Here is a 26,703-nt window from a genome sequence, read left to right on the forward strand (position 1 = left end):
CTTTATCAGACGCGTCTTGAACACTCTCCGCCTCCCTCCGACCCCACCCGATTCATTTCCATTCTCTCAAGTCACAACTTGACCAAACTTTGTGTTGCCGTAACTATGTTGAGAAATAAAACAGGAATGTACAGAGGACGGGGCTGCGCTTTAAAACCACTGTAACACTCCAGGACAGCGGCTGTTGGGGAATTGTTCTCGTGTTTCTTCTGTTTGTTTTTATTGTGATGTGACTGAAGCCCACCAGACCAGAGCTATGAGTGAAAACGACATCCTGGAGATGGACTCTATGTCTGACACCGAGGAGCTGCAGGGTGATGCAGAGCTGGGCATGGTAGACGAGGAAGTGGGTAAGAGAGCTGCTTTGTGTTTCGCAAGAGGTGTTGTTGCTTTTGTGTGCTTGTTGTGGGACCAAAGTGGGGCAAAGTCTGGTTTTTACACCCGCTGTTTGTCAGGCAGCTGAAATACAGATGTTAATCCATATTGTCTGTGGGCACTCACCACCTACTTATCCATCACTCTCTGTAGGTTCATCTCAACTTTCTTTCTTCTCTTTTTTTTTACAACTTAAAAAGCCTGAACCACAATCAAGCACCTTCACTCACATATTTATACAATTAAGTGTAATTTTGAGATACTTGTTTGTCACTTCTTTCTATGTTCTGCCGTTTACTTTCCAAACAACTGTTCACCAATGGGGGTGTGGCTCACACATTTTTACAGTCTCTAGCTCACGCCACAGCATCAGTAACATCAATTATAAATATGAGTTTATCAACAGTTCAACAAATACTCCCTGAAAACGAACTTTTTGTTTTGTAGATTTTAGATGTGGCACCTCAGAGAGGCTCCGGTGCGTGTGGAAGTGATTGCATCTCTCTACACTCTATTGTTATTTGGATTTTCTACATTCCTCACATTACAAACAGAAACTTCGCCGTTGAATAGAATTAGCCCTGGCTTGTCTTTAAAGCATATGCGACTACGGAAATCTCCGCTGACAGTACAGTATGCCATAGTGACTGTGGTAAAGGCGGGAAGGATTTCTCAATCTGTAAGCTCCTTTGTGTCTGCCTTGTCCACAACACTGACTTACTGTCTGCTATTACACACTGTATTTCTTTTTCTTTTTTCTCTTTTTAACTCAGTGTACTGAGAGACAAATGGTCCTTTGGGTTTATACTGATAGTTGTCAGTCATGAAGAACAGCGCCTAACCACATGGAAATGACCACAGCATTTCACACTGGTTCATAAAGGGCACGCCACAGTGCACTCTATTTTATGGCGCCTATTCTCCATTGTCATAAATTATTAATGTTCACACTTAGATGATACCGTGGTGCTCAGTACACTGGCACACATATTACTTTTACAGTTTGTTTCAACTTCCTAAAGTCCACAATGAACACACTGTGATGATTCAGGAAAGCTCACTCATATTTGACATCTAGCCCACACAGGCAACCTGACGCTTTACTCAGGCATGACAGAGATTCTCGAGAATAATGCATGTTATGGAAACAGCTACGTTTCCCAGGAGGAGGTGTATTGCTCAACCGCTCTTGTAAGGGATGTCATCTGCAGGAAGCATTTTTGCAATTATAATTAATGATCTGTAATTCTGTTTCACATGCAGAATACACAATTATAGGCTGTAACTGTGAATACTGCAGCAAGATCGTAGAGCTGATTCTGTTCCTGGAGAGGACATTAGACTCAGTTTCTACCAAATGTTAGGCGATTCCCCAGTGTTTGATTCAGAGAAGCATTTCCTGACATATGGTGAGAGAGACTCTGTATTAAACTAGGCATGTTAGCTTTTAGGCACTGTAATGCTGCTGCTGCTGCTGCTGCTGCTGCTGCTGCTGCAAAGAAAAAAGCTGTTTCTATTGGAGAATGGAGCCCATTTCCGTGTTTGTTAGGTTGGCCTTTTTATTTTTGTGCGCAGATATGGAGATTGCCCTCTAGAGAGGAAGTCAGCACTGGCATGCTGGGTTGTGGCAAGAAAACAGATTTTATTACTGGCAACATGTGGTGGCCGTAGATTTGACGTGCTTCTCAAGTGAATCACTGAGTCTCTGAAGGCTGCAGAGGTTTTGCAATGTCACGTCCATGATTTAGTTTCAAATTAAATGCATGAAAGCACAGAGAATGAAGAACAAAAGGTATGTAACTGTCTAACTAGTTGCAGTTTGGGCCGCATGTTATGTTACAATACTGACTTTCTACTATAGGAGGCTGTGGTGGAGTTCTGACTGTTTAAGAACTTTGGGAAAGGAAAGTCTCGTTTGATGAGCAGTGATTCCACAGGGAAGTTTCCCAGCGTGTTACTATGGCCAGTGTTTTGAAAACAACATCTGTCTTAAATTAGCTCTCTCATAGTCTTCTGCTTTATACGGAAAGATTACAGGACTTTCCATATTTAATGGTGTCATCTGTTTTGCAAAAAAAACGGTCCTTACAAAGCACTTCTGAGGCTTACAATAGAGCTTACAGTATTTGATTAGTTTTTCTTTTTTTTTTTTTTCATTTTGGAGTGGTTAGTGGTGTGAATACTGTATGCCGAGTATTTTGGGGAAGTGGAGCAGCAGACAGTAACCTTTTTTTCTTTTCTTTTTGCAGCGAATAATAAAACACCGTGGTAAGAGGGAGACTGTGAGCAAGCTTTAACAAAGTGGCCACAAGAGCGTGACGTTTAGGGGAATGAATAACAGTCTGTGCTGCTTCAGTGAGCGGCACCGCGGTAGGCCGTGAATATTGTTGTGGTGAGAAAGAACCTGTTCAGGAAACGCAGCGCATGAACAAAAAAAGACTTGACAGATGTGCAACAACTCAATGGCAAATGATGGCTAAAGAGAACTAAGGTGACTGTGTTGCTTTATAGGGCTTACTTCAGCAACATTATACAGGGTTTCTTTCAGTACACATGTACACCACAATATAAAACGTGTGTCGACAATGATAACTCCCTTTATGCTGCATTTTGAATAATCTGTGAAATACGTTGGTTCACAATAAGTGTTTTGTTGTGTGTTTTTCTTTACCTATTTTTAGCTTTAGATAACTTGTTCGCTGACAAACTGATGTTTTGTCGTCCTTGCAGTTAGTAGTGTTACATTCACATATAATAACTTACTACAATACATACCTTTAAATGTTGCAGTAAGTGTTATAAGCTCACTGTAGTTGATCCTTTCAGTTTCTCAAATACTATACAACCTGATTTCTTAATAGTCACTTTAGACAAATAGAACAATGTTTAAAAATAGTTCCACATTCATTTCATTTTATTTTGAAACCTCATGATTTATTTTTTTCTGAAAACGGATGTTTAAACTAGTTTTATATCATAAACCAGTGATTCCCAGTCAGGGGTACTTGTATCTCACTTCTGCGGTGCCAATGGATGCATGGAAAGATTAGCTCAAGTCATCTGAAAAACAGAAGTTACAATTTATTCAAAGCCCGAAGTTTACCTGAGTAGGTTCCGTTAACAGTTAACCAAAAGTACGGATAATCATTAGAAATAGACGGCTAGAAGGAATGCATGAATGATTAAAACAGATATATAAAGATGAAAAAGTGACGAAGTGGTTCATATAGTTAACAGTTGAAATTGTTTCCTAATGGTATGAATAAATAGTTGAAACTGTTTGCCAAAGATATGGATAAAAAAAAAGAAAAGAAAATTGTTATCAAACAGTATGGGTAAACAATACATTTTTTAGCTAAACATAATGGATAAACGGTTGAAATAGGAATGTAAAATAAGGAATAAACTGTTAGAAATCGTTATCTAAAAGTATGGATTAACAATAGTTTAAATTGATGAATAAAAAGCTCCAAGTAAAGTGACCTGAACATTGACAGTTCAACTAGAAGAAACAATATTTTAACAGTATTCACTTTTGTATAAAGTGTTAATTAACCTTCGGTTTGACATGAGTTCAGATGAATATATTTGAACATGAGGGGTTAATGAAGCAGTCAGTGTGACAAACCTGTGGAGGTACGTCAGAGGAAAAAAGCTGGCAACTGCTACTTAACTTAAAACACAGCTAAACTAATGACAGAATGAGATAAAACATTTAAGATAATGCAAAATTTGTACAGGTGTAATCGAAGTTGATATCATTTTGAAAAAACAAAACCATAATAGATAAAAATAAAAAAACACACATTGCAAATCACATATAGAAAAAACAATAAAACTCGCCCTGTCATCATTTTTCCAGACATGCCACCAGTTAACAGCATGTTATAATCTGTTATTGGCCTCTAATATCAGGCTGCCAGTGTGCCGGTCAGGCTGTGGTTCTGGGTCTCTTTGATTATTATCATTTTTGTGTTTCTATTCATGTGTCTGCTCTTTTTTTCACAGTTTACCCTGAAGAGTTTTTACCAACATATCATAGTATTCGAGAAGGAGCAAAAGTAGCCACAGCACAACAGGTGAGTCAGCACTATCTGTTGATGTCAACTAGCTGCATATCAACAAATGTAATCCACTGGTATGTGTTTGGGTATACATACTAAATGTTGTTGACTGGCTGATGGATCCTACAGGACTTGTATTTACTAATATGATTATAAAAAGTGTGGCCAAAATAACTTACCTTGGGCATTTCTCGTGGAAGTTATATCGAGCTGAAAGAAAGCAGACAATGAAGCTACTGTAACGTGACGCACAGTTGTCAAATATAACTACACAAAACACACTTTAATAATAATGCTGGGTGTCACAAGTCTGGTTGTGTGTGGAGAGAGAGAGAGAGAGAGAGAGAGATGGGAGAGGTAAAGGGCGAGTGTTGTAATATTTGTTGACTCTTCCCATCTCTCCTGCATGGCCCACAAAACCACATAATTGGGCTTGTCAAGGTCAGTATTTACCAGGATCTCTGCCCAGGTTGGCCTCTGTCGTATATTCAACATGTATGACATTATGGAAGAGGAGCAGTATGAGTTTCAGGCTGCAGACTTACCTGATGGGCCTTGTTTTTGCCCTCAGGCAGAGTTTAACGGCAAACCCGACTCCCTGTTCTTCAATGACGGTGTGCGGAGGATCGACTTCATCCTGGTGTATGAAGATGAGGAAAAGAAGGAGTTTGAGAAGAGGCACACATTCCAGAGGCGCAAGGTAGGTTCCTTATTTTCTAAATTGTCTGTGTTGGTTGCTTGAGTACATGATATTAAATCTGCAGGTGTTGTAAGTACTGCAAAGTATATACATTTTACTACAATACCTGTGTACAGTTGAGAGATGATAGGAATGTGAACATGACGTACACCAAGATTCTGCAAAGACAATAAATTCTGATGTGACAATGAAGAAGTTATGTATAAATATTGAAATTAGAGCTTTTTTTTTATAAGATTTGGTGTCAAATCATGTGTGTTAGTGAAAAATATAACTGTATTCTATGAATGGAGATTAAAGTAACTGTGGAGTTTGCTTAAAACATCAGTTTAATATCATGTTCACTCAGTAAAAGTTGACCGAGGACATCAATTGTATACAAAGTAATTTCATTAAGACATATTTATTGTGCAATGAATTGTAAAGTTATTCTTAACTACTTCAATGGACAAATACGTCTGTATGTTTAATTACTCATACAAACTATATTGACTCATCCTTATTTGTAAAAGGAGTTTTTATTTGCACCAGGAGAATAGTCTATGACGTTATATTAGTTACTTGTGACGGTGTATGTATTAGGCTGAATATTCTTTTAACTGTTACTTATCCAGGAAATGCAACAGCACACTTTAATAGTGAAAAGCGATTTCTTTCCTTTAAGTCAGTTGTGTTGAACTGAAGGACGCTGAGACATGCACTTTCATAGCAAGGCGTGTTTGTTGCTACCAGCATCTTTCACAACAGGTTTACTTGAGGTATGTGCAATGTAATGCTTGGAAAAACAGTACAGCCGCACACTTCAGAGAACTGAAATGTCACAACTTTAACCCTCAAGTGATTTTGAAATGGAGACAAGGTTCTGTGAAGGCTAAAATCTTATATCAGTAATAATTGGCAAAGCTAGTAAGAAATGGCAAACAATTAGGTCTTTAAATTGTGAAAAAACTTGCGAATATATGACGTGATAGCTCCAGTAGATAATTGGTATGTTGTGTCTCTGCAGCAGCTATGCATGCAGTTACTGGTTATAGACAGAACACATGCCCTGTAATACAGATCTCCGTCTGTAGAAGCTGATCAGCCTGTTTCAGCCAATTCCTTGTAAAAGGTGGGCTGGCAGAGCTAATAAAGTCAGAGCTTATGCTTTTGCACAACAGATTCTCCTCCGGGACTGAGCCAATTTATCATCCGTAATCATTCCAAACCAAACTAATTCCAGCGTGGAAGGGCTCCACCAGGCACTCCCTTCATTTGTTTTTTCAGAGCCAAACTTGGGTCAAACTGTTTCATAATATTTTTCTAGAAAGGAGGGATTCAGTTCAGATGGCAAAATAGTTCGCTTTAAAGATGTTCTTTTTATGTTTGTGTAAAATGTCATACTCTTGTGGTATGTCACAGAATCATCTGACTTTAACAGGATTGGCCCAAACAAACAGTAAAGGTATTTCAGCTTTGCTTTGTCAACAGTTACACAAAGGTTTTCGTTATAATGCTGCTGGCAAGGACAATTAAACATCAAACATCAAAGGTTGTGTTCACTCAGAAAGACTGAATTGTCTTGAATGATAATGACCCGTACTTGTCAAAATAACTTGTGCTACCTTTTCTATTATCTGAATATTTTCCAAACTTTTCCTACAAATTCATCTTTCTGTAATATTTTCTTGTTCTGTGTAATATAATATATGGTGATATTCCGTCAACAGAAACCTGTCTAGTGACCTCCTCCGACCTGCTGTATTTACATTCCTGAGGTTTATATATTGTGTAAAGAATGAATCTATTATGGAAATGGAAATATCTGATTAAATGAGCTGCCAACTCTAAAATTTGTCCTCGATCAGTTTTGTTAAAGATCATCTCAAACAACACTATTGATTAAGTTTAACCATGTAAAGGTTACTAAAGTGGAAATACATGTCTTCCAGAAACACGTCTGCACTCATTCAGATTATTATCTATTGCATTCCTTACACACTTTGGCACAAAAGTAGTGTATACAGCAGAACAATTTGGATCATAGTGCTTAGGAGGATGTTTGAACTAACATCTTGTTCAACTTCTTTTCTGTCTTCTCTGCAGAGGCGGCGAGAGTACTTTGAGGCCAGCCTGATGAAGATGGGCATGGAGTTAGAGGCTACACCATCTGTAAGTGGAAATCCTTGGAAGTTGTTGTTTTCCTTCCTTCCTCTTGTACTTCTACTAAAGCTTCTTTGTGTTCTGCAGGTAGTAGATGACAAACTCACATTTGTGAAAATTCACATGCCGTGGGACGTGCTGTGCACCTACGCTGAAGTCCTACACATCAAGCTCCCCATCCAGGTCAATGACCTGTCCTCCCGCCCCTCCCCGTGGCGATATTTCTCCTGGATCGCGAAGCCCTTCTCTCCCAACGAAGACCTGATCAGAAAGGAGACCGAGTTCTTCACGGCACCCTTTGAGAAAGACCGTCTGGACTATTTCTATGTCAAGGACAGAGACATCTTCTTCACTTCATCGATGAGGAGCAGGATGGCAAGTTACCCATGTTGTAGCAGTTAGTTTAGGCTGCCTGCAAGTTTTTTTCGTTGGTTTACTTTTAGAAATTGAGTTACTCTAAGGATCTGTGTAGGACTGTAAACATCCTTTGCTCATAGATTTCATATTAAAATATAAAAAGAGCAGCTAAAAAAAAAAAGCTTTAAAGTTACAGAGATCATGCTGTCTGTGGTGTACTGAAGAAACATTTTAACACAGTGAACATATGATAACACGACATAAAGATAGCGTTTAAGCTCTTTTTCTTTTCCCAGGCATATTACATCCTGAGCCGAGCACCTTATGAAATACGAGGAACCATAAAGAAGTTTGGCATCACCAAACTGCTGGATGGTGGCGTGTACAAAGCTGCCTATCCTCTCCATGACGTAAGTAATAAAGGGTTTCTACTTTTTCTTTAGCTGACTGCACACTGTAGTGTTTTGGTGACATTAGTTTACAGTACATGTGTTAAACTGTAATGTGTGTGTGGCCTCTTTGTTTTCAGTGCAGGTTTAATGTCAGGTCCAACGAAGAGGGCTGCCCCAATGAGAGGTATCTGCTCTATGAAGAATGGGCTCATCCCAAAAGCTTCTACAAGACGCAACCACTTGACCTCATAAGGTGGGAAAACACTCTGTGTTACATTTAAGTGCTACAAGTCTCAGTGTTTCAGTTGGGAAAAAAGCAGAAACCCAGTCATGTGCATTATCAGTAAAGATGTGTACAGTGAGTGTTTGACAGCAGAGCAAAATAAATCGTTTTTATGTCTTCGTCCTTGTACGGTGATCTTTATTTCCCGAGGACTCCAGTGAGCAGCAGAGCCACAGTAGTAATCAGTATGAATATGTTTTTATTTCTACAGGAAGTACTATGGGGAGAAGATCGGCATTTACTTTGCCTGGTTGGGTTTCTACACAATAATGCTTGCTCTGGCTGCTGCTGTGGGACTTGGCTGTTTCATTTATGGATACACCACTCAAGAAACCAGCACCTGGAGGTACTGCACATTAATGACATGTATATAATGTTTGGGGAATTTAATTTCACCTACAAATGAGCACGAGAAGCATTCCTCACATTGTTGTTAATCTTTGTTTCCTTTAAAGATTTCATTCTTTAATATTCTCTGTTCTGTGTTTTAAATATGGCAGCAAAGAGGTGTGCGACCCTGATATAGGAGGAAAGCTTGTAATGTGTCCACAGTGCGACTCATGCAAATACTGGACATTAAACAGCACCTGTGACACTTCAAAAGTGAGTTTTATTTTATGTTAACAGTTAACGTTCTTGATAGTTAATATATCAATATGATTGTTTTTTTTGTTTGTTTTTTTACCTTCATGTCAACAAAACATGTGACTGATATTTTACCTTTTGACACAGAAACAGTTGTTTGTTTGTTTTTTTTTTTTTTTTTTGCTGATTTAGATGTAATCTCCATGTTTCTTTTTGTATTTTTTTCTAGAAACTTTGCATATTTGATAACTTTGGAACTTTGGTGTTTGCAGTCTTCATGGCAGTCTGGGGTAAGTTTGAAAGAGTTTCACCAAGACATTCGTTTTCATCAGTTCCACAGGAAGCTAATATCCCTGCTTAGTCACAAGTTTATTTATCATGTGTTTGTTTTCACATCATCTTTGGTAGTATTAAAGGCAAAAATAACTTGTTTGGTTACTACACTTAACAGAGCTACTTATGGCGGAAGCCACAGACAATACTCGGTATATAGTGCTGCTTCCTGCCCTCTCATGATTGCCTGCCTTGTTTTTTTCCTGCTTCTGATCATTTTCTCCAGTAACTTTGTTCCTGGAGTTTTGGAAGCGCTACCAGGCAGAGCTCGAGTACGAATGGGACACTGTGGAGTTTCTGGAACAGGAAGAGCCACCTCGCCCAGAATATGAAGCCAAATGTATCTATGAGAGGAAAAACCCAGTCACAGGGGTAAATCACTCAATGATCTCGATCTCATTGGAAGAAAGCTTGTTTACTCTTTTGTTCAATGATCACAAAACATAACAAGGAAAAATTAGGATGAGTATTAAACAAGAATTCAGACAGATTTTCTCTCCTATTCAGAGGTGCTATGTTTAAAATGAGTTTTATGCTTTGCCATGTTAAAGTATTTCATAGCATTTCTGTGTGATTTAGGTGAAAGAAAAGGTTCCATATACAGCCTGTGGACGATGTGTTCGGGTGTCAATAGGAATGGGGACCGTCTTGTTCTGGGTAATGTAATTAAATTCCATATTTATTTTTATTTTTTTTGTGGTACACTTTGATGTCACTGATCTGCAATTTCCCAACAATTTCTCTGGAAGAAAAAACATCTCCTAAATTTGTTACTATAAGTGGAACAGTTTTTCCTGATAGAAAATGTCAGTTTCACCCTCTGAACGTCAGGCAGTTTCTGGGCTTTGTTTCAGTTCAGCCAGATAGTTCCTGAATTTTTGTAACATGACTGCTGATTGCAATTAATTCCCTAATGTTTTTACAGAGCACAGAAGTTTTGCTTTTTACAGGATCTGGGTAGTGCAAACGGTTTATTTAAACGAGACATGTAGAATGAAAGGATTTTGATAAAATGTCATGGTTTTAGGCTTAGATTTGTTCTAGTTTTTTGACAGGACACTACGTCACAGATGCAATAGTAGTTGTAGGACTGTCGGAAATTAGACCATCCAATGATTCACTCATTTCTGATGAGTGATTCTTTCTCCAACAACTGGTGTAATTTTGCCAATTTAAAAAAAAAAAAAAAAGATCAAATGCTTTTCAAACCCACTGGCAAATTTTGGGGTTCAGAGGGTCACCCAGTGTAATTATGAATTCATTAATTTCTCATTTATTTTTGGGAACTAAACCTTCCATATATATTTAATTGTATGCTAGCATGTAGACAAACAACAGTAGGTTTAGCTGACATGCTCACTGATTATAGACACTCGTACTTTTTCTGTATTTAGAGTTCTTTTTTTGAAATAACTCAAAGTTATTCGGACAACCATCCATCGAGTTGTAGGGTAGGGCTCACACCATATGGGCTAAAATACCCGCAGCAGCTGAGTTCCCTATCTGATCCTAGCTAGCACCCCAGCAGGACTTCATTCCCCTGCTCTCTTTCTCTACATATCCTCATTAACTAAATAAAGTCAAAAATGTTTAAAACAGAATGTAAAATAATCCTGCCAAATGCATTTTGTCCTTTAGATTATGTTGATCCTGGCGTCCATTGTGGCCATCACTGTGTACCGCCTGGCTGTCTTCATCACCTTCTCATCTAAACTCAGAAACACCGACCTGAAGGATCTGGAGCCATTAAAGGAGTATGTGACGCCTCAAATGGCCACTTCTGTCACAGCCTCACTCATCAGCTTTGTTGTAATTATGATCCTCAATGTTCTCTACGAGCGAGTCGCCATCTGGATCACAGATTTTGGTGAGTTTGACTTGAGACTGTACTTAAACTCTTTCACGAGTTGAAAACTGTTTCGTCTCTAATCCTCTCATATCTGACACAATAACAGAGCTTCCACGGACCAAGACAGACTACGAGAACAGCTTGACTCTAAAGATGTTCCTCTTTCAGTTTGTCAACTATTACTCCTCCTGTTTCTACATCGCCTTCGCAAAAGGGAAAGCAGTTGGCTATCCTGGAAAGCCTGTTTATCTCCTGGGAAAATACAGGAACGAGGAGGTACTGTTAGTCCATCTAGCTGTTACATGTCTACCGACTTGTTATTCTTGGCTCTTAATGTGTGTCTTGCTTCTGCAGTGTGATCCTGGTGGTTGTCTGATTGAGCTGACAACTCAGCTCGCTATCATCATGGGTGGAAAAGCCATCTGGAACAACATCCAGGAGGTCTTGTTACCGTAAGAAGACAGAATCTTTTTTACTGCATTTAAATTAAGTAGCCCAATGGCAATTCCATATGTCTCCGTGACTGTAAACGGTGTCAAAGCCTAAATCTTACCTTAGCTCTCCATTGTCACACTGCATTATCATTACAGTTTCTTAATGTGATCTTTTCCGCTCCTCCACAGGTGGGTGAAGAATTTGATTTTTCGCTACTGCTCCAGTGCAGCATCTGAAAAGGTGATTCCTCGCTGGGAGCAGGACTACCAACTCCAGCCCAGTTCAAAGCTTGGACTGTTCTATGAATATCTTGAAATGGGTAAGATGGGAAACAGCCTTCAGGCCCTTTGTATTGTTTACAGGTAGAAAAGTATGAATCACTAAATATACCAAAGAAGATACTGTAAGTGTAAATTGTACAACCTGACTGACCTGACTAAGCATGATTAAAATTACTCTCAAAATTAGTTATCAGTTCACTAATTCCAAGCACAATTCTGTTTGGTGCTGACAACACTATCTTGTTCCTTACAGTCATCCAGTTTGGCTTCGTTACCCTGTTCGTGGCCTCCTTCCCTCTGGCTCCGGTCCTGGCTCTGATCAACAATCTGGCTGAGATTCGGGTTGATGCCTGGAAAACCACAACTCAGTTTCGCCGCATAGTGCCAGAGAAGGCCCAGGATATAGGAGCCTGGCAGCCCATTCTTCAAGGCATCGCCATCTTAGCCGTGGCAACAAATGTACGTCGGTGTTTACACTCACGTACTACTGTATTAGAGAAAGATGTAAAATATTTTGCAATCTTCAGTAAATCCAACATTTGAAAGCACAATGTTCAGTTTTTGTTTCCAATACAATGCAGTCAAATGAAATACTACAGTAGTCAAGGTTTATAACACTACATATATTGGAGTCTACACTCATCAAAACACTGGAAATATTGTAAGCTGTACAAAAGAAGGATCTGCTGCAGGACTTGAGAGTTTATGTATGACAGCACAGGTGTACCTACTTCACAGTGACTCACTGGTTTCTCTTCTGATAGCATTTTTTTCGAATATCCACTTCTGCCAGATGTATTGTGCAAGAACACAGTTTGCCATGACCTCATTCATGCAGAGGCACACATACCATTCACAGCCAGTTTGCTGCTTTCATTGCCTTCACTTTTGTCTCAACAGGCCATGATCATTGCTTTTACATCAGACATGATTCCACGGTTGGTGTACTACTGGTCCTTCTCTGTGTACCCGTATGGAGAGCACCCTACGAACACCATGGAGGGCTACATCAACAGCTCCCTGTCCGTGTTCAATATCAATGATTTCCACAGCAATTCACTCATCACCAACACTTCAGTGCCCCCCAACTTCAGCACCTGCAGGTAAAACGACTGTTTCACTTTTTCCCTTGTTAAATTGTGGAGAAAGCAGCAGATAGTCTTAGTAATGATCCATTCTCTTTTACGTTATCACTTTAACTTTATTAAGGTTTTATTTTTTCAAAACTATTCCTTCTTTAGAGAACTTTAATGCTTTTAATTATTTATTATGATTAAAATGTCTTTCCTAGACAAACCAATACTATATTTTTAACTGAATCTCTGGAAAAATACTAAGATTATGACAAACAAGACTGAACTGATGACATTATTATCATTAAGTTTTTTTTATAAACTGATGTATCACACTGAGAGAAACATTTTTGAGTGGCACAGAAGCATCATGCATTTATGGAAGAATCAGCAGGCCAGCGTCCCTGTAATGAGATTTATGTCTGTAAATTGCATTCAATAAAATGAAGAGACGATGGTGTGATAGCAACCTTAGCATCAACAGAGACAATCCCTGCGAGCATGTGTGTGATTACCTGATTGGTTCACAGCTTAGGGATGGTATTTAAACAGACTGTTTGACCTGTGAAGTCGAGGAAGTCGATGAACTGGGAAGTTGAGGATCAGTTTTGTTCAGTGCTGCTGGTTGACATTAACACAGACTTGAAACAGGGAACTTCAGGCACCATACAGGGAGGAAATTTGCTTTGTCTTCACTTTTGGAGGCTTATTGATGGTCATTAGTCCGAGCTTGCACTTGCTCTGTTATATTGATCATTATCTTTGTTTTATTTTATCATATGCAGACAGAAAACAGGAAAAAAAAGCTTTGTAACTGAGTAATATCATGGATTTTGTGTGGAAAGTCAATGGGGCCTAAAAAAACTATTAAAAACTTTTCTCTTTTAGGTATCGAGATTTTCGCTTTCCTCCTGGACACCCCAGACAGTACGAGCACAATGCCTATTACTGGCATGTGATTGCTGCCAAAATGGCTTTTATAATTGTTGTGGAGGTGAGTATAAACAGGAAACTTTCCTCACTATAAAAATAGGATTGATCCATTAATTATTAAGTATATTAATGGAGGTGTCTGCTTCTTCTTTTTCCTCTCCTCCCAGCACATTGTTTACTTCACCAAGTTCATCCTGTCCTACGTGATCCCTGATGTCCCGTACGCTGTCAAAGAACAAATCAAACGAGAGAAATACTTGACCCAAGTTATCCTCCATGAGACCAACCTTAAGCTGGTGACCAGACGTTTGAAAACCGTCGAAGATGAGATTATGAGCAATATAGAGGCAAAAGTTGCCAAGGAGGAGATTGAGCTGGATTTCTGACAGTAGGTGAAAATGTATGGAAGAAGACATCACACCTTTTCAGGTGTGCTACAAAAACAAAAAGTTCTTCCCTTATGCTGTACATCTATGATTACCAAGTTTTTGCAGCATCCACCTACATCTGTTCCAGTACTGATTAATACCCTGTGAACCAGAGACAAAATTAGACCTGAAACAAGCCACAAACTTTGTTATGAAAAGCTGTCTGGAAGAAGGTGTCTTCCTTGAAGAGCTGCTGGACAAAGAAACGAGGAACCACTGTTGACTGGTCTGCATCCCAAACCACTGTCATCTTTAACCACTTCGTGTGTTTTGCTTAAGTCAGGCTGGAAAAAGAGCAGCTAGTTGATCTGACCTCTATCATTTCTAAGAGTGAACTTTTTCTAGTGGAATTAGGTGAAATAATCCTGTTAGACTTAAAAACATACAGTAATAGCTGACACCACCGAGTGGGACAGTTGATATGAAGATCTTTTGAACCACTTCAACAACAGCTTTTGGCACTGATCTTGAGTTAGGTGCTATTTGCTTAAATCTGAAAGCATTTTTGAGTTTTAACCCTCTGAATTAAAAAAAAACAACAAAAAAAAACTCTACAATTACCCTAATTATCAGAGCAGCCTCGTTAAAGAAATATTCACAGAAATGTCAAATGTTTATATGATTTATTGCATTCATACATGTTTGAGTTCTCTCTACTTCTAGCCATAGTTGTACTGTGTCCATAGACATTCAGGACTTTATACTGCAGTGTAAAGTATGAGTCCACACACTTTACCATATACAAAAATGGCCAAAAAACTGCTTGGGGTTCAGAGGGTTTAACTATTCAGATGTAACGTTTATTAATTTTACACAACAAAACCTTTAGTAAATACTTGAGCAAACACTGACATTAGGCGCAACAAAAGTTTCAGCAGGTTATCGAACCAGCTGGGTGTTTTATGTAATGATGTTTACAATCAGAATTGGATGTAAGAGCAAAGAGAAGCAGGGATACTAAATCAGAGCCCTCCACTGTGAAGCTTCACCATAATGCAACGTCCTAACGGTGTCCACTTACTAGTTTTCTTTCCGGTCCTCTCAGTTCTACCACATGGTCTTTATCAGCAGATGGAACCAGCTGACCTGTCGTTGTTATGATGAGCTGTAGCACTTGTATGACTTCCAGTGTGTTTTAGCTTTATAAGAATGATAACAGTGAGGGTGAAAGACAAATCTGCTAAGGCATTCTTAAATCTTTTTTTGTACTTTAGTGCCTTTCAGTCTTCTGACTATATATATTTTAGCTTTGCTTCATCAGCCTGCAGTGCTGCCAGTAGCATCTCCCTCCGTCCATTCAGCTACGCGTTGCAAGCTCAGAGCTCTTACTGACAGGGAGTGCACTGCAGAGACATTCCTTTAGCCATAAAATATCAGTATTGCGAGATGCAAATTTGCACCACTTTTGAATGCTATGCGACGTTTAACTCAGACCACAGAGCCGAGGTGATCTGTCAAACGGTTCATATTGTTATACAGAGATAATTAGACTGTTCATGAACTAACCTTTTACTACATCTTTGAGCTAAATGTGCTTCAGATTATACTCTGTAAGCTTTGTGTTTTATCACTTTTGAGACAATCACATTAAGTTTTATTTGGAAATAAACTCGTTTGACAGGTGAAAACTGTGGAAAAGCTTTATGTCAAATGCAGTTCAGTTCAGCCTGTGTTGTGTAAATAAAATGACTGCAGCTGTGTGACGTGGATGGTCAAGGATGTGAGTATAGTCTCTCTTTCTGTTCACATGTACTCACGGTTTATTTTCTAGGATTATACACAATGCAGTAATCCTCCTGTGACCACCTCTGCTGTATTATTACTTCACTTTGTTCTAAACCATGGTACTATAACCAACATGTATGCAGACAGTATCATATGTCAGCTGTATCTGAGGATGCATATCTGTTGTCTTTTTGTTTTATATTGTCATTAAATTGTTTTGTATAAAAAGTTTCCCTTCTGTGTCTTACATATAAAACTATAAAAAAGCTATGCAGATTTTAAAAATGTTATCCTTACATGTTTTATTTGTTTTCAAGTTGAATCACTGGATATCCATGCCTCCACTTTGTCAGATCATATCAGTTGTGTGTGCTGAGAAAAAAAAAAACACTAATAGCTACCATATCAGGCATTGTATCAGAATTCTATGGTATTTGTATTAGCTCCTTGGTGTCCTCCATTTGTACTCAGGCAGGGTTGTGAACACTCCTCGGACGTCATCTGGATGCGACGCAGGACCCGTTTTACTTCACGTGTGTTTAGTTTGAGGTGTAGCAGCCTGGAATAACAGTTTATATCGCATTTTTAAAAAAAAATATTTAATCTACAAACCGCACAGTTTATCCAGGATGAGCTCTCAGATCACTTGTGTCGGGTGGGTGAAACGAGGCGTTGCCAAGGAAACCCCGGACAAAGTAAGTAACGTTAGCATGTTAAGCTAGCTGGCTAACGTTAGCCGCCCGGTGGCTAATCTGTCAACATGGCAGAGACAAACTTAAACAGTTCCATTACAGATAATATCTAACCCCAGACTGTCATCTTAAACGCTGTCCTGTAATATTATGTACAGCATTTGGTGTTGTTAGCAGTACTTTCATGTTAAACGTTCGCTTTTTCAAAACTTACAAACGTTTTGCAAATCGTAGCATCCGAATCATTAGAAAAATCAGTATGAGGAAAAGTAATTCAGTTTCCATTTAATGGGAAAGCTGTACCTGAATAATTAAATGAATTCAACAAAACATGCTAGTATGTGCTTGCTGTGAAAGAAAGACTAAGCTGTATTTATTGTCCTAACTGGGACACCTTTAGATGCTAACAGTCTTATTCAGTGCTTATTTAAAGGTCCCATATTGTGCCTATTTTCAACAAATTAATCAAAGTTTCACATGACCTCAGAATGTTTCTTTCAATTTTTCATTTCCGTCACAGCTTTTATTTTACACCATCCAGTTTTTAAGCCTTACAGGCTTTGGAATAGCCTCACTTTCTCTTCCATTGACCTTTTGAAAGGCAAATCTCAAGATGTGCACGTTTTCAATGGCCTGTGGTTGCTTCTAGTGGTCAAAATATTTTAGTATTTTATATTCTTTCCATTAATTGTATTTTAGAATTTGATCTTAGAAGTTGTTTTCTGGGTTCGCCTTGTTATTTAGTATTTTATTTTTGCTTTGTCTTGTTTTAAAAATAGATTTTTCTGTATTTTACATTTTACGTAACTCCAGGTGGAGTTGAGCCAAGACGAGCTGCAGCGCATCATCGCTGAGACAAAAGAAGAGCTGGGGTATGTTAGAATAACAAAAACACACAATATGTTTTCATTCTCTCAAAATGTGTGCATCTTGTGCTCGTGAGTGAGAGCTGATGTTGTAGAACTGTTCCTCTGTATAGAACCTAAATGTTTTATTTATTGATTCAGGGAACTGGCAGCTGAGGAGGAAGAGGAGGAAGATGAGGGTGTGTCTCTTGAACAGAACCGCAGCAACGTCACAGCTGATGATGCTGAAGCTCCAAAGGATGAAAATGAGGAAGATGATGAGCTCGCAGAGTACGGCCTGGACAAATACGACGAAGAGGATACAGGTGGAGTTTATTCTTGTTGTGTTTGATGTGTCTCTCCAGTTCATTTGTGAATTCTTTACACTTTGCTGACATTCAGACTGACCCTGTTTCCGATGTTTGCCTCCATATTAGTGACGGCTAATCTTGGCGACAGCCTCGCTGGTCTCACAGTGTTCAGCTCCAATGAGGAGGATCCTTACATCACCATCAAAGACACAGTGAGAACTCTCAAAGATCATGTTTACGCATTTAGTGTGGTTCCATTTTCTACCTGATATAGAACATGAGGACTGTCAAAGACATTTAAAAAAATGTTATGAAACCTGTGGATAAGTCATTCAAATGTATCTTACTTTAGATTTCTATTTTCTTAAAAAGTTTACTCATTGCTTTTTTCCCCTCTAGGACCAGTATGAGCGAGAAGACTTCCAAATCAAGCCCGGTGACAACTTGATCCTGGCAGGCAAAGCAGAGAAGGACTGCTGCAATTTGGAGATCTTTGGTGAATATCTTTATACATAACTACAAGATGACAGTGAATATTCTTCAGACACAGGAAAATAACTTGTTTTTCACATGGTGTTGCACTACCAGTTTCTGAAAATGTTTTATTTGCTCCTGTCACATTTTTACTTACTGTGGATTCATTTTTCACTGCAATATAAAGTCCTGTACATCTATGGAAACAGCACAACCAGGACTAGAAGGAGAAAGAACTCTTCTTCATTACTCATAAATCTTCATGATTTTTCCTCATAAACGTATCACTGAGCTTTTTTTCTATATTTTTTTGTTTGTTTGTTTGTTTTTTAAATCATATATATTAACAGATGAATTTGTTACTTTACAGTTTATAACTCTGAGGAGGATTCTCTGTACGTTCATCATGACATTCTGCTGCCAGCGTATCCACTGTGTTTGGAGTGGCTGAACTTTGACCCAAACCCCGGCGAAGGAGCAGGTAAGAGCGTCCTGACTTTTGCTAAAAAACAACGTGTTTCTCAGTTGACTTCCTGGTTGAATTAAGGTGAAAACAAAGAACCAATAGTCTTTCCTGTGTGTTTTGACTGCAGCCAACTACGCCGCTGTGGGCAACATGACTCCTCAGATAGACGTGTGGGATCTGGATGTTGTGGACTGTTTAGAGCCAGCTTTCTCTCTGGGGAGTAAAAAAGCTTCCAAGAAGAAGAAGAAGAGCAAAAAGGTACCGAACTGTTCAGTGTGTTATAATGTTTTACAAACATCTGTATAGTGGGAGGGATGTTCGGTAAAGATGATTTAAGTCAGTCAGGAGTTAACTGTTTGCATAAAATAAGTTATTGGATGGTTTCTTTTTTTTTTTAGTGATTGAGGATTTAATTACTTTGTATTTGTTTACATTTGAGAGACAATATTAGAAACCCTCTGAACTTAAAACCTCACATTAGTGACTCAGCTGCAACAGTCAGGTGCCAAAAATTCAGAGAGTGTTTTTGCTGAACTTGGTTGAACTGCAGGCTGTTTACACGGAGCTGATAGGAGACAAGTATGTAAACAAATGAAAAAATGAAATATTGTAATATCTAATGCATGTATAGCCACCATTTTCCCCCCAGTATCACTAACACCTGTGGGAACTTGGAACTTTTTTTAAGTATCACAACATTTTAATCCGTAATAAATAATTCAACTTTCTTTCTTTTTTTTTAATGATATACGCTTTCATGAGTGTGTTATACAGCACGGGAGACTTGTAGTCACGGTTGTGCTGTTTCCATAGAGATGCAAAACTTTATACTGCAGTGAGAAATGAGCCCACAGTTAAATGAGACAGGAGACAGAAACGGCCACAAACTGCTTTGGGTTCAGAAATGTGAACTGTCATTATCACGTCGCTGTTTGTGTTTGTTGCCAGCAGGGGGCAGCAGCTGAGCCCGTGGAGGGCCACACGGATGCAGTGCTGGATTTATCCTGGAACAAGCTGGTCAGGTCTGTGCTGTCACTTTGATTTAGTGCAAGAAACGTTTAACCTCACACATATCATGAATTGCTCTTCTTATTGTACAAGAATAAACACACACCGCTACTGCTGCTGCTGCTGTGTGGATTTACAGGCAAATGTTTCAGGACAGGACAGCGCTGCAGGTCAGCATTTAACCAAAGTGAAGCTAGTTAATGTTATCTTTCATTTTGATAACTGAACTCTGATCTGCAGCCCTTCACTTTGTTTGCTCTCTTAATTGCAAGCAAGTTTTGTACATATTATTCTTTTTTTTTTTTGTAGCTACCATGTCTGCCATATGCATAAAGTGTCTTTGCTTATTGGTTACAGCATTTTTGCTTGAAAATGGTGAAAGAACATGTTGAATCAATTTGGGAAAGTAGAGTTTTAATGGGCATAAGACAGATGGAAATAAATACACACACTTCTGTAGATTTTTTTTAAATGAATCCTTATTGGGTTCTCAGATATTTTTTTATACATGTAGTTGTTATTATTTGTATTCTAATGCACCACTGAGTCTTTTACTGTAAATCAAATAAACGTTGTGTTTCTTAGGAACGTGTTGGCCAGCGGATCTGCAGATGAGACCGTTATCTTGTGGGATCTGGCTCAGGGAAAACCAGCCACAACTCTGCACAGACACACTGACAAGGTACACAATGAGAGATCATTAAGATATTTGTTCACCCCTTATATCAGGTCATACATCCTCAGAATTCACAGGCTCGAGCTCCAGTAAAACTAAATGTTTTGTCTTTCAGGTCCAGACGCTAAAATTCCACCCGTTTGAGGCTCAGACTTTGATATCAGGATCATATGACAAGTACGTTACACCCAGCATCCAGACGTTGTTTTACATGAACAGTCGGGTTTGAAGCTTTTACTTTCTCTCTTCAGGACAGCTGTTCTTTACGACTGCCGGAGTCCAGACAGCAGCTATCGGACCTGGAGGTTCAGCGGCCAAGTGGAGCGTCTGGTCTGGAACCACTTTTCACCCTATAACTTCCTGGTAAGTATCTAAAACCTCCTGGTAGGTTTTAAACGCCAAGCAGTTTCTGCTCTTGTCACATTTCTTCCCTCATTATGGGCTCATTTGTCTCTACAATATCAAGTACGTCTATCTAAAAAGCACAACTTAACTTGTGTTGTGTGTTTCAGGCCAGCACAGAGGACGGTTTTGTCTACTGTCTGGATGCTCGTTCAGATAAACCCGTGTTCACGCTGAGGGCTCACGATGAAGAAGTGTCAGGTTGGTAGAGAAATGTGTGTGTGAAGCAGAATTCACCATCATGTAGCTTTGTTTCTTTGAGCATTAGTGCATCAGAAAGTAAACCAATTTGGCTCAGCTGAGGAAGTGGTGACGCTGTTGGTCATGATTCATTTGGGAAAGCTGAACATTATTCACACACAATAGAGAAATGTGGGAAAACTTGTGGTCAGCTTGTTTTTCAGCCATTGTTTGAAACCATCTTTACTCTTGAGTGAAAACGGACAGTTGGAAGGCACCATCCAGCCAGCTTCAAACTTTATTTTCCAGTCTTCTCCATTTGTCGACACGTGTTAGAGTGTTAAGATTTCCTGTCTCAGCCCAAACACATGCAGGTGAAGTGAAATCAAAAAAAATTTCTTTGCCTGTGGCTGGATTGTAAAGACCCATTTTGACCCTGAAAACAAAAAACGTCGGTAAATTAGATTACTAAAGAATATTTCCTGAATTCACCTGCTCCTGTAATACCAAACAACTTGCTTCCTTGTGTTTTAGTGGTTATAAGTTCATTTTGTGTGTTTAAGGTGGATTTGATGTGTTTTAAAGCCACATAGGTAATATATAACCCTCTTTTTAAACCTCCTGCAGGTATGGACCTCAGCAGCCAGATTAAAGGATGCTTGGTCACCTCGTCAGCCGACAAACACGTCAAGATTTGGGACATTTTAGGCAACAAACCCAACATGGTCCACTCCCGGGACATGAAAATGGTAAAACTTAGATGTACAGCATGTCGATGTGTCACTGAAGGGTTGCACTTTCTTATTTAGTTATTTAGTCATGTTAAAGTCATGAAGATGTTCATAGTGTTCTCCTGTGAACAGGGAGTTCTGTTCTGCGCTTCATGTTGCCCCGACCTGCCCTTCGTCTACGCCTTTGGAGGACAGAAAGACGGTTTACGAGTTTGGAACATCAGTGACATTGCAGCAGGTACAGTTGGTGCTGAACCGTGTTTCTTTCATCACATTAACCCTCTGAACAAAAAGACGTTTCTTTTTGCTCCCATCACATTTTCACTCACTGTGGACTCATTTTTTGCTGCAACGTAAAGTCCTGCACTTCTATGGAAACACAACAACCATGACTAAGCAAATAAATGATGACTCGTTCAGTTTTTGGACTTCAGAGGGTTAAATGTTAAATAGTTTTGGATTTTGTTCTTTGAATAAAGGCTTGCTCCCAATTGTTTACTGCAATCTGGCAAATGTATTTCTTGCTCCGTGCATAGGAAACATGATGCAGTGCTCTGTTTTTATTTATGTAGTTAATTTAACAATGTCTACATGTAAAACTGTGTCTGTTTGCTTGTAGTGACTGAGGTGTTCGGAAGCCGAGACCGCTTGGTGGCAAATACAGGATCTCAGGCGTCGAGCTCTGCAGCCACAGCAGACATGGAAGTCTCGTAGTGATGCAGCAGCAGCTTGTAAACATGAACAAACTGAGCTTCTGTGGACACACGTGAAGCTGCTCTGCTTGTGCCTCATCGTTCACACTGCAGCGTCTGGTTCACAGGAAGAGGATTGGATTCGATGGCGCTGCACAGAAACACCGACCAAAGTGTTTGCAAACCAGGCTGAAAGGACTCAGACGTTTTTCAGCTTTTTGTTCAGAACAGTAAAGAAGCAGTGAAGCTTATATTCTTATTAATGAATTTATTTTTTGATTGTTAGGTGAAGGCAGTGATTCAGATATTTGAACTGTTCGTTACTTTAAGATCTGCTTCAGTTTCTTTGTACATTACAAATGTAATATGCTAGTAAGATTATTTTCACATGAAAAACCTCCAAGAACAGAGTAACAGTGTGGTGTTGTATACCTGGGTTTCCTGGTAATGAGTAAAGGTAAAATAAAACATTAAAAGAAGACATTTGGCCAGTGTCATGAAAAATGATCAGCTGTTTAAAGTGCTGCATATTCAATAAATAAAAGGAGTTTATAAAATTTGTAAATGTTGATTTTATTGTTCTTCCTGCTTCCTACAGAAGATATGATTTTGATCATAATAACTGGAGTTATTATAGTTATTGTTGTTGCTATTATTATTAGTAGTAGCAGTATTATTAATAATATTTTTTTTGTCAGTCATTGCATATGTAAATACGTTTATTATCATAGCTTTTATTTAATTTTAGGTATCATAGGGTATTATAAAAAATTATTCTGTATTGACTAGTTATGACATTTGACAGTGTTTATGGGGCCTAATGACCTCACTGTTTGTTCATCATTAATAAAGATAAACTGCTACAATTAGTGAGGACACGATTTATTCTCTTACTGCTCCGTGAAGGTGATAAGTGAAGCGGAACTAACCAGCCTGAGTCGGAGCACTTGGACGGAACTATTAAAGCGATGCACCATCCAAAATAAGCGAGCATGGCGTCGGGTCATTTGTGCAAACTGCACAGTCTCCTAACAAGACTGTCCAACGGCAGCACGCTGCGATGTGTTCAGAGTAAGTTTTCTGGTTTTTTTATTTTAATCTTTTTGTTAAAGTTTTATTCCGTTTACGGGTTCAGACACAAAGATGGCGGCGCTGGAAGCTAACTGGAGCTAACAAGAGCTAACCTTGACAGCAGCTTCAGTGTCTGAACTGTGTTAACCTGCCAGCATTCAATGTGTTTTCACTGTCAAAGACATGTTTTCTGTGCCGGGGGAAAAAAATAAACCCTTAAGATCCAGATTCATAGTGTAGTAGAGTGTAGCTTCTTTCGTTTAATATACAGCCCCCTTAGAAAACAGTTGAATCTCATAACAGCTTAGTACAGAAATGCATTTATAATATTGTCCTCTGATACATAAACACTAATTAAAGCCAGGATAATAAATTTAATGTATCTACATATTAACACTAAAGTTAAAATCATCAATAAATAAAGCCAGAGTTTAGATAAAAGTAGAACCAGCATAGACAAAACAGAATTATTAAATAATTCAGGTTATTGAACACATATCAAATATTGATAAAATGATGTTTTAAGTAGAGATTTAAAAGACAGTAAAGATGTTGTAATGTGTTGCAATCAGAAGTAAAAAAGAACAGTAGTTAAGAGCAGAAAGAAAACTACAAAACACCTTAACACAGAGGGAAGCTTTGACAGAAGGTCTTTAATGTGATGCTGACTTCTACAACTGTAAAAACCTGCTGAAGAACAAAATCACCACCAGTAACACCAACTTTAAAAGAAAGAACTCAAATTAAAAAAATCAATCATGAATAAATGGAATAGAGTAAAGTGACTGTAATGAAATATTACGATTTTAAGCTACAATTTGGGTATTTTTTTCTGATGACGTCACACAGGACCGTCTTATACAGTTTCTTTCTCTGATGCGTAGTTGATATCTTACAAATCATGTTGCATATATTATATCTGTGTTTCTTATGTGTGGTTTTCTGTTGCAGCTTGTTTGGTGCCGGTACGACAGAAGTCCAGCATTCCTTCACTTGATGATGCTAACTGGTATGTTAACCATTATATCAGTTTACACTCAAGATATGTGAAAAGGCACCTTTATTGTATGACTGTTTTTCTAAAAACAAACATCTAATTTCTTCAAATAATTAATAAAGTTATTGTACTTGTTGACAGAAGAGAAATAGTACTGGCTTGGAGGCCTTTTAAGCTTAAAGGTGGCAGATTGTGCAGAAAGAGCTGCAAAGTGGTCACCAATACTTAGAGACTTAGAGACGAGAAATTTTGTCAATGAAGTTTGATCGTATAAATGCCCCTCTGGAATCACCTGTTAGTATAATGTGGGAGCTTTATCATTTATCTGAGAAGAATAATGTGCTGTCCTCATGTTTTAAAGTAGTACTTTATTAGAAAAGCTATGTTGTGACCTGGACACTAACCTTCTGATCTCTTGCATTTAGTAATGTGGAAATTGGTGTGACTTCAGACGGGAAAACCATCGTGTGCTACCATCCCGCTGCCGACATTCCCTATGAGCTCACTCAGGTAAGAGAGTGTTTCTGGTCTCAAAGAGCAAGTGTCCATCAGAGTTTTTTTTACTGAAATCAACCACATGTATGCATACAGGACTCAGACAAGAGCCAAAAGTATAAAGCCAAACTCCATCTTGTAGGTAGTTCTGTTTCTTCTAACCCTCCCAGCAGGAACAATGGTGGGGGTCAGTCTTTCGGCGTTTTGCCAAACTGTTTGGATAGTTTTGTTCACTGATGGCAAAATGTCTTTTCACATAATTATGGGGTCTAGTTTTTGCTCTTCTTCTCTCAAAGTATAATCTCTGATTTACATCGACAAGAGAAAGAAGACCAGATCTTCTCTGCTCACTAAACTCAAGCTGGTTTCCTAACACAAACTAAGAATGAATCAGAGACAAACCTTCAAATGAAATTGCTCACAGTTAATTTAAAATACAGAATTTCCATCACACATCCCATAATAAGCAATAAAAATTGCTGCAGGATTGCACAGAAACATTGCATAATCACAAAGTGGGGAGATGTGTTGGATCAAACCTCACTTTTTAAAAAAATCTTTGCAGCCTATAGACCGACCGGACCCCGTGAACAACGTAGCCGAGACCCACGACCAGGTTTTAAAGGCCCACCTCAGCAAGGAGGTGCTGAAGGACAAACAGGGACCCACTATAGAGGAGCTGAGCAAGATGTTCTTCACCACAAAACACCGGTTTTATCCAAAAGGACAGTAAGTACACAAATAACACACACGTTGGTCAAGGCCTTCGATACCTCTTTGTCAGGACATTTTTCATATTTATTTTTTGTAGTAGTCTCCTGTTACTCATAAATCACGACTGTACCTTGCATTTCCCATCAGTCCAGTCCAGCTGGTTCATGCTGAAGATGATTTGCATTGTGCAGAAAGTGACAGAACAGCTGAGAATATTTGGACTTTACTTGACCAAGTTGTTGGTATAGTTGACATTTGATCTGACATGCTGGAGGTCAGAAATGAAAAGTGGAAGAGAATTTTCTTCTCAAATCAAATTTGTAGCAAATACACTAATTCTCAAATCTAAGGACTGATTCAGTCAGATCAGCACAGTGAACAAACACCACCGATGATGACAACACAACAACTTCTAGTTTTTTTGATGATATCAATGAGAAGCAGTGTAAAAGAACTGAAAGACAAATATTTTGGCTCATTAAAATTCCATCTCTGTATATTGATCACGAATATTTTCCCTGGTTACAGGTATCACAGGAGACGCATTAAGACGAACCCTCCAAAGGACCGATAGTCGAAGTTACCAAACTGCGAATAATGTGTGTTTTCTTGTCACAATAAAATAGAACTGTTAAATGTTAAGTCTGTTGTCACGTGTTTTTGTGTCAGTGCTGCTACGGTCGGACCAGAGGTTGGCTTGAAAAGCATACAAGCATTTTCTGGTGTGATGCTGTTTATACTCACTCCAGTACATTTAGAAACAAGTTTAACAAATATACAACACTAGACTGGGAGCAGTACACCATATTTGCTTCTTTACAGTTTTCCCAAAATATGCTTTCAGGAGAAGTGGATACGTTATAATTGCAATCAGTGCAAGTTAAATGCATCCTCATCTCAGAAGTACAGTGAAGAAAAACTGCCAAATTAGAATTGAAAAGTCCACCAAAAAAAAGAACAGTTTAGAAGTCCAGATATTGCAGCCAATCACCTC

At 38.7% G+C, this 26,703-nt stretch overlaps 3 protein-coding genes across 5 annotated transcripts; all 3 read left to right on the top strand.

Annotated features, from left to right (window-relative positions):
- The first annotated feature begins 31 nt into the window (after positions 1–31).
- Positions 32–16,186, top strand: ano6 (anoctamin 6). Its single transcript, XM_008302944.1, has 20 exons — positions 32–350; positions 4,384–4,454; positions 5,011–5,139; positions 7,225–7,290; positions 7,369–7,656; positions 7,935–8,048; positions 8,168–8,283; positions 8,525–8,659; positions 8,814–8,916; positions 9,128–9,188; positions 9,458–9,603; positions 9,811–9,888; positions 10,870–11,098; positions 11,187–11,356; positions 11,435–11,532; positions 11,704–11,834; positions 12,050–12,255; positions 12,697–12,899; positions 13,758–13,863; positions 13,970–16,186. Exons 1-20 carry the CDS (start codon positions 257–259, stop codon positions 14,186–14,188), a joined length of 2,763 nt encoding a protein of 920 aa, XP_008301166.1. The 5' UTR covers positions 32–256; the 3' UTR covers positions 14,189–16,186.
- A 279-nt stretch (positions 16,187–16,465) lies between these two features.
- On the top strand, positions 16,466–22,997 carry pwp1 (PWP1 homolog, endonuclein). Of its 2 annotated transcripts, none has more exons than XM_008302948.1 (15): positions 16,466–16,650; positions 17,461–17,519; positions 17,655–17,818; positions 17,930–18,015; positions 18,203–18,299; positions 18,648–18,758; positions 18,871–19,001; positions 19,692–19,765; positions 20,337–20,433; positions 20,543–20,604; positions 20,679–20,790; positions 20,940–21,030; positions 21,637–21,758; positions 21,873–21,978; positions 22,360–22,997. In XM_008302948.1, exons 1-15 carry the CDS (start codon positions 16,585–16,587, stop codon positions 22,452–22,454), a joined length of 1,473 nt encoding a protein of 490 aa, XP_008301170.1. In that variant the 5' UTR covers positions 16,466–16,584; the 3' UTR covers positions 22,455–22,997. The 2 variants fall into 2 exon arrangements, with proteins under 2 accessions (XP_008301170.1, XP_008301171.1); XM_008302949.1 differs by having other exon boundaries at positions 19,695–19,765.
- mrpl42 (mitochondrial ribosomal protein L42) lies at positions 17,835–26,351 on the top strand. 2 transcript variants are annotated; one of them, XM_008302947.1, is made up of 6 exons: positions 17,835–17,845; positions 23,420–23,503; positions 24,455–24,512; positions 24,926–25,010; positions 25,561–25,724; positions 26,238–26,351. In XM_008302947.1, exons 2-6 carry the CDS (start codon positions 23,425–23,427, stop codon positions 26,281–26,283), a joined length of 432 nt encoding a protein of 143 aa, XP_008301169.1. In that variant the 5' UTR covers positions 17,835–17,845; positions 23,420–23,424; the 3' UTR covers positions 26,284–26,351. The 2 variants fall into 2 exon arrangements, with proteins under 2 accessions (XP_008301169.1, XP_008301167.1); XM_008302945.1 differs by lacking the exon at positions 17,835–17,845 and having other exon boundaries at positions 23,382–23,503.
- The last annotated feature ends 352 nt before the right edge of the window (positions 26,352–26,703 follow it).

The sequence above is a fragment of the Stegastes partitus genome, unplaced genomic scaffold (assembly GCF_000690725.1).
Source record: "Stegastes partitus isolate 25-593 unplaced genomic scaffold, Stegastes_partitus-1.0.2 Scaffold1912, whole genome shotgun sequence".
Classification (NCBI taxonomy): Eukaryota; Metazoa; Chordata; class Actinopteri; family Pomacentridae; genus Stegastes; species Stegastes partitus.

Excerpts from the sequence above, each read along its gene's own strand:
- pwp1 (XM_008302948.1), top strand. The coding sequence starts at position 16,585 with ATGAGCTCTCAGATCACTTGTGTCGGGTGGGTGAAACGAGGCGTTGCC. Across the intron at positions 20,605-20,678 it reads ATATCAGGATCATATGACAA|GACAGCTGTTCTTTACGACT; the intron begins GTACGTTACACC and ends TTCTCTCTTCAG. Across the intron at positions 21,759-21,872 it reads ACTCCCGGGACATGAAAATG|GGAGTTCTGTTCTGCGCTTC; the intron begins GTAAAACTTAGA and ends TCCTGTGAACAG.
- ano6 (XM_008302944.1), top strand. The coding sequence starts at position 257 with ATGAGTGAAAACGACATCCTGGAGATGGACTCTATGTCTGACACCGAG. Across the intron at positions 4,455-5,010 it reads AAGTAGCCACAGCACAACAG|GCAGAGTTTAACGGCAAACC; the intron begins GTGAGTCAGCAC and ends TTTTGCCCTCAG. Across the intron at positions 7,291-7,368 it reads AGTTAGAGGCTACACCATCT|GTAGTAGATGACAAACTCAC; the intron begins GTAAGTGGAAAT and ends TGTGTTCTGCAG.
- mrpl42 (XM_008302947.1), top strand. The coding sequence starts at position 23,425 with ATGGCGTCGGGTCATTTGTGCAAACTGCACAGTCTCCTAACAAGACTG. Across the intron at positions 24,513-24,925 it reads TCACTTGATGATGCTAACTG|TAATGTGGAAATTGGTGTGA; the intron begins GTATGTTAACCA and ends TCTTGCATTTAG. Across the intron at positions 25,725-26,237 it reads CGGTTTTATCCAAAAGGACA|GTATCACAGGAGACGCATTA; the intron begins GTAAGTACACAA and ends CCCTGGTTACAG.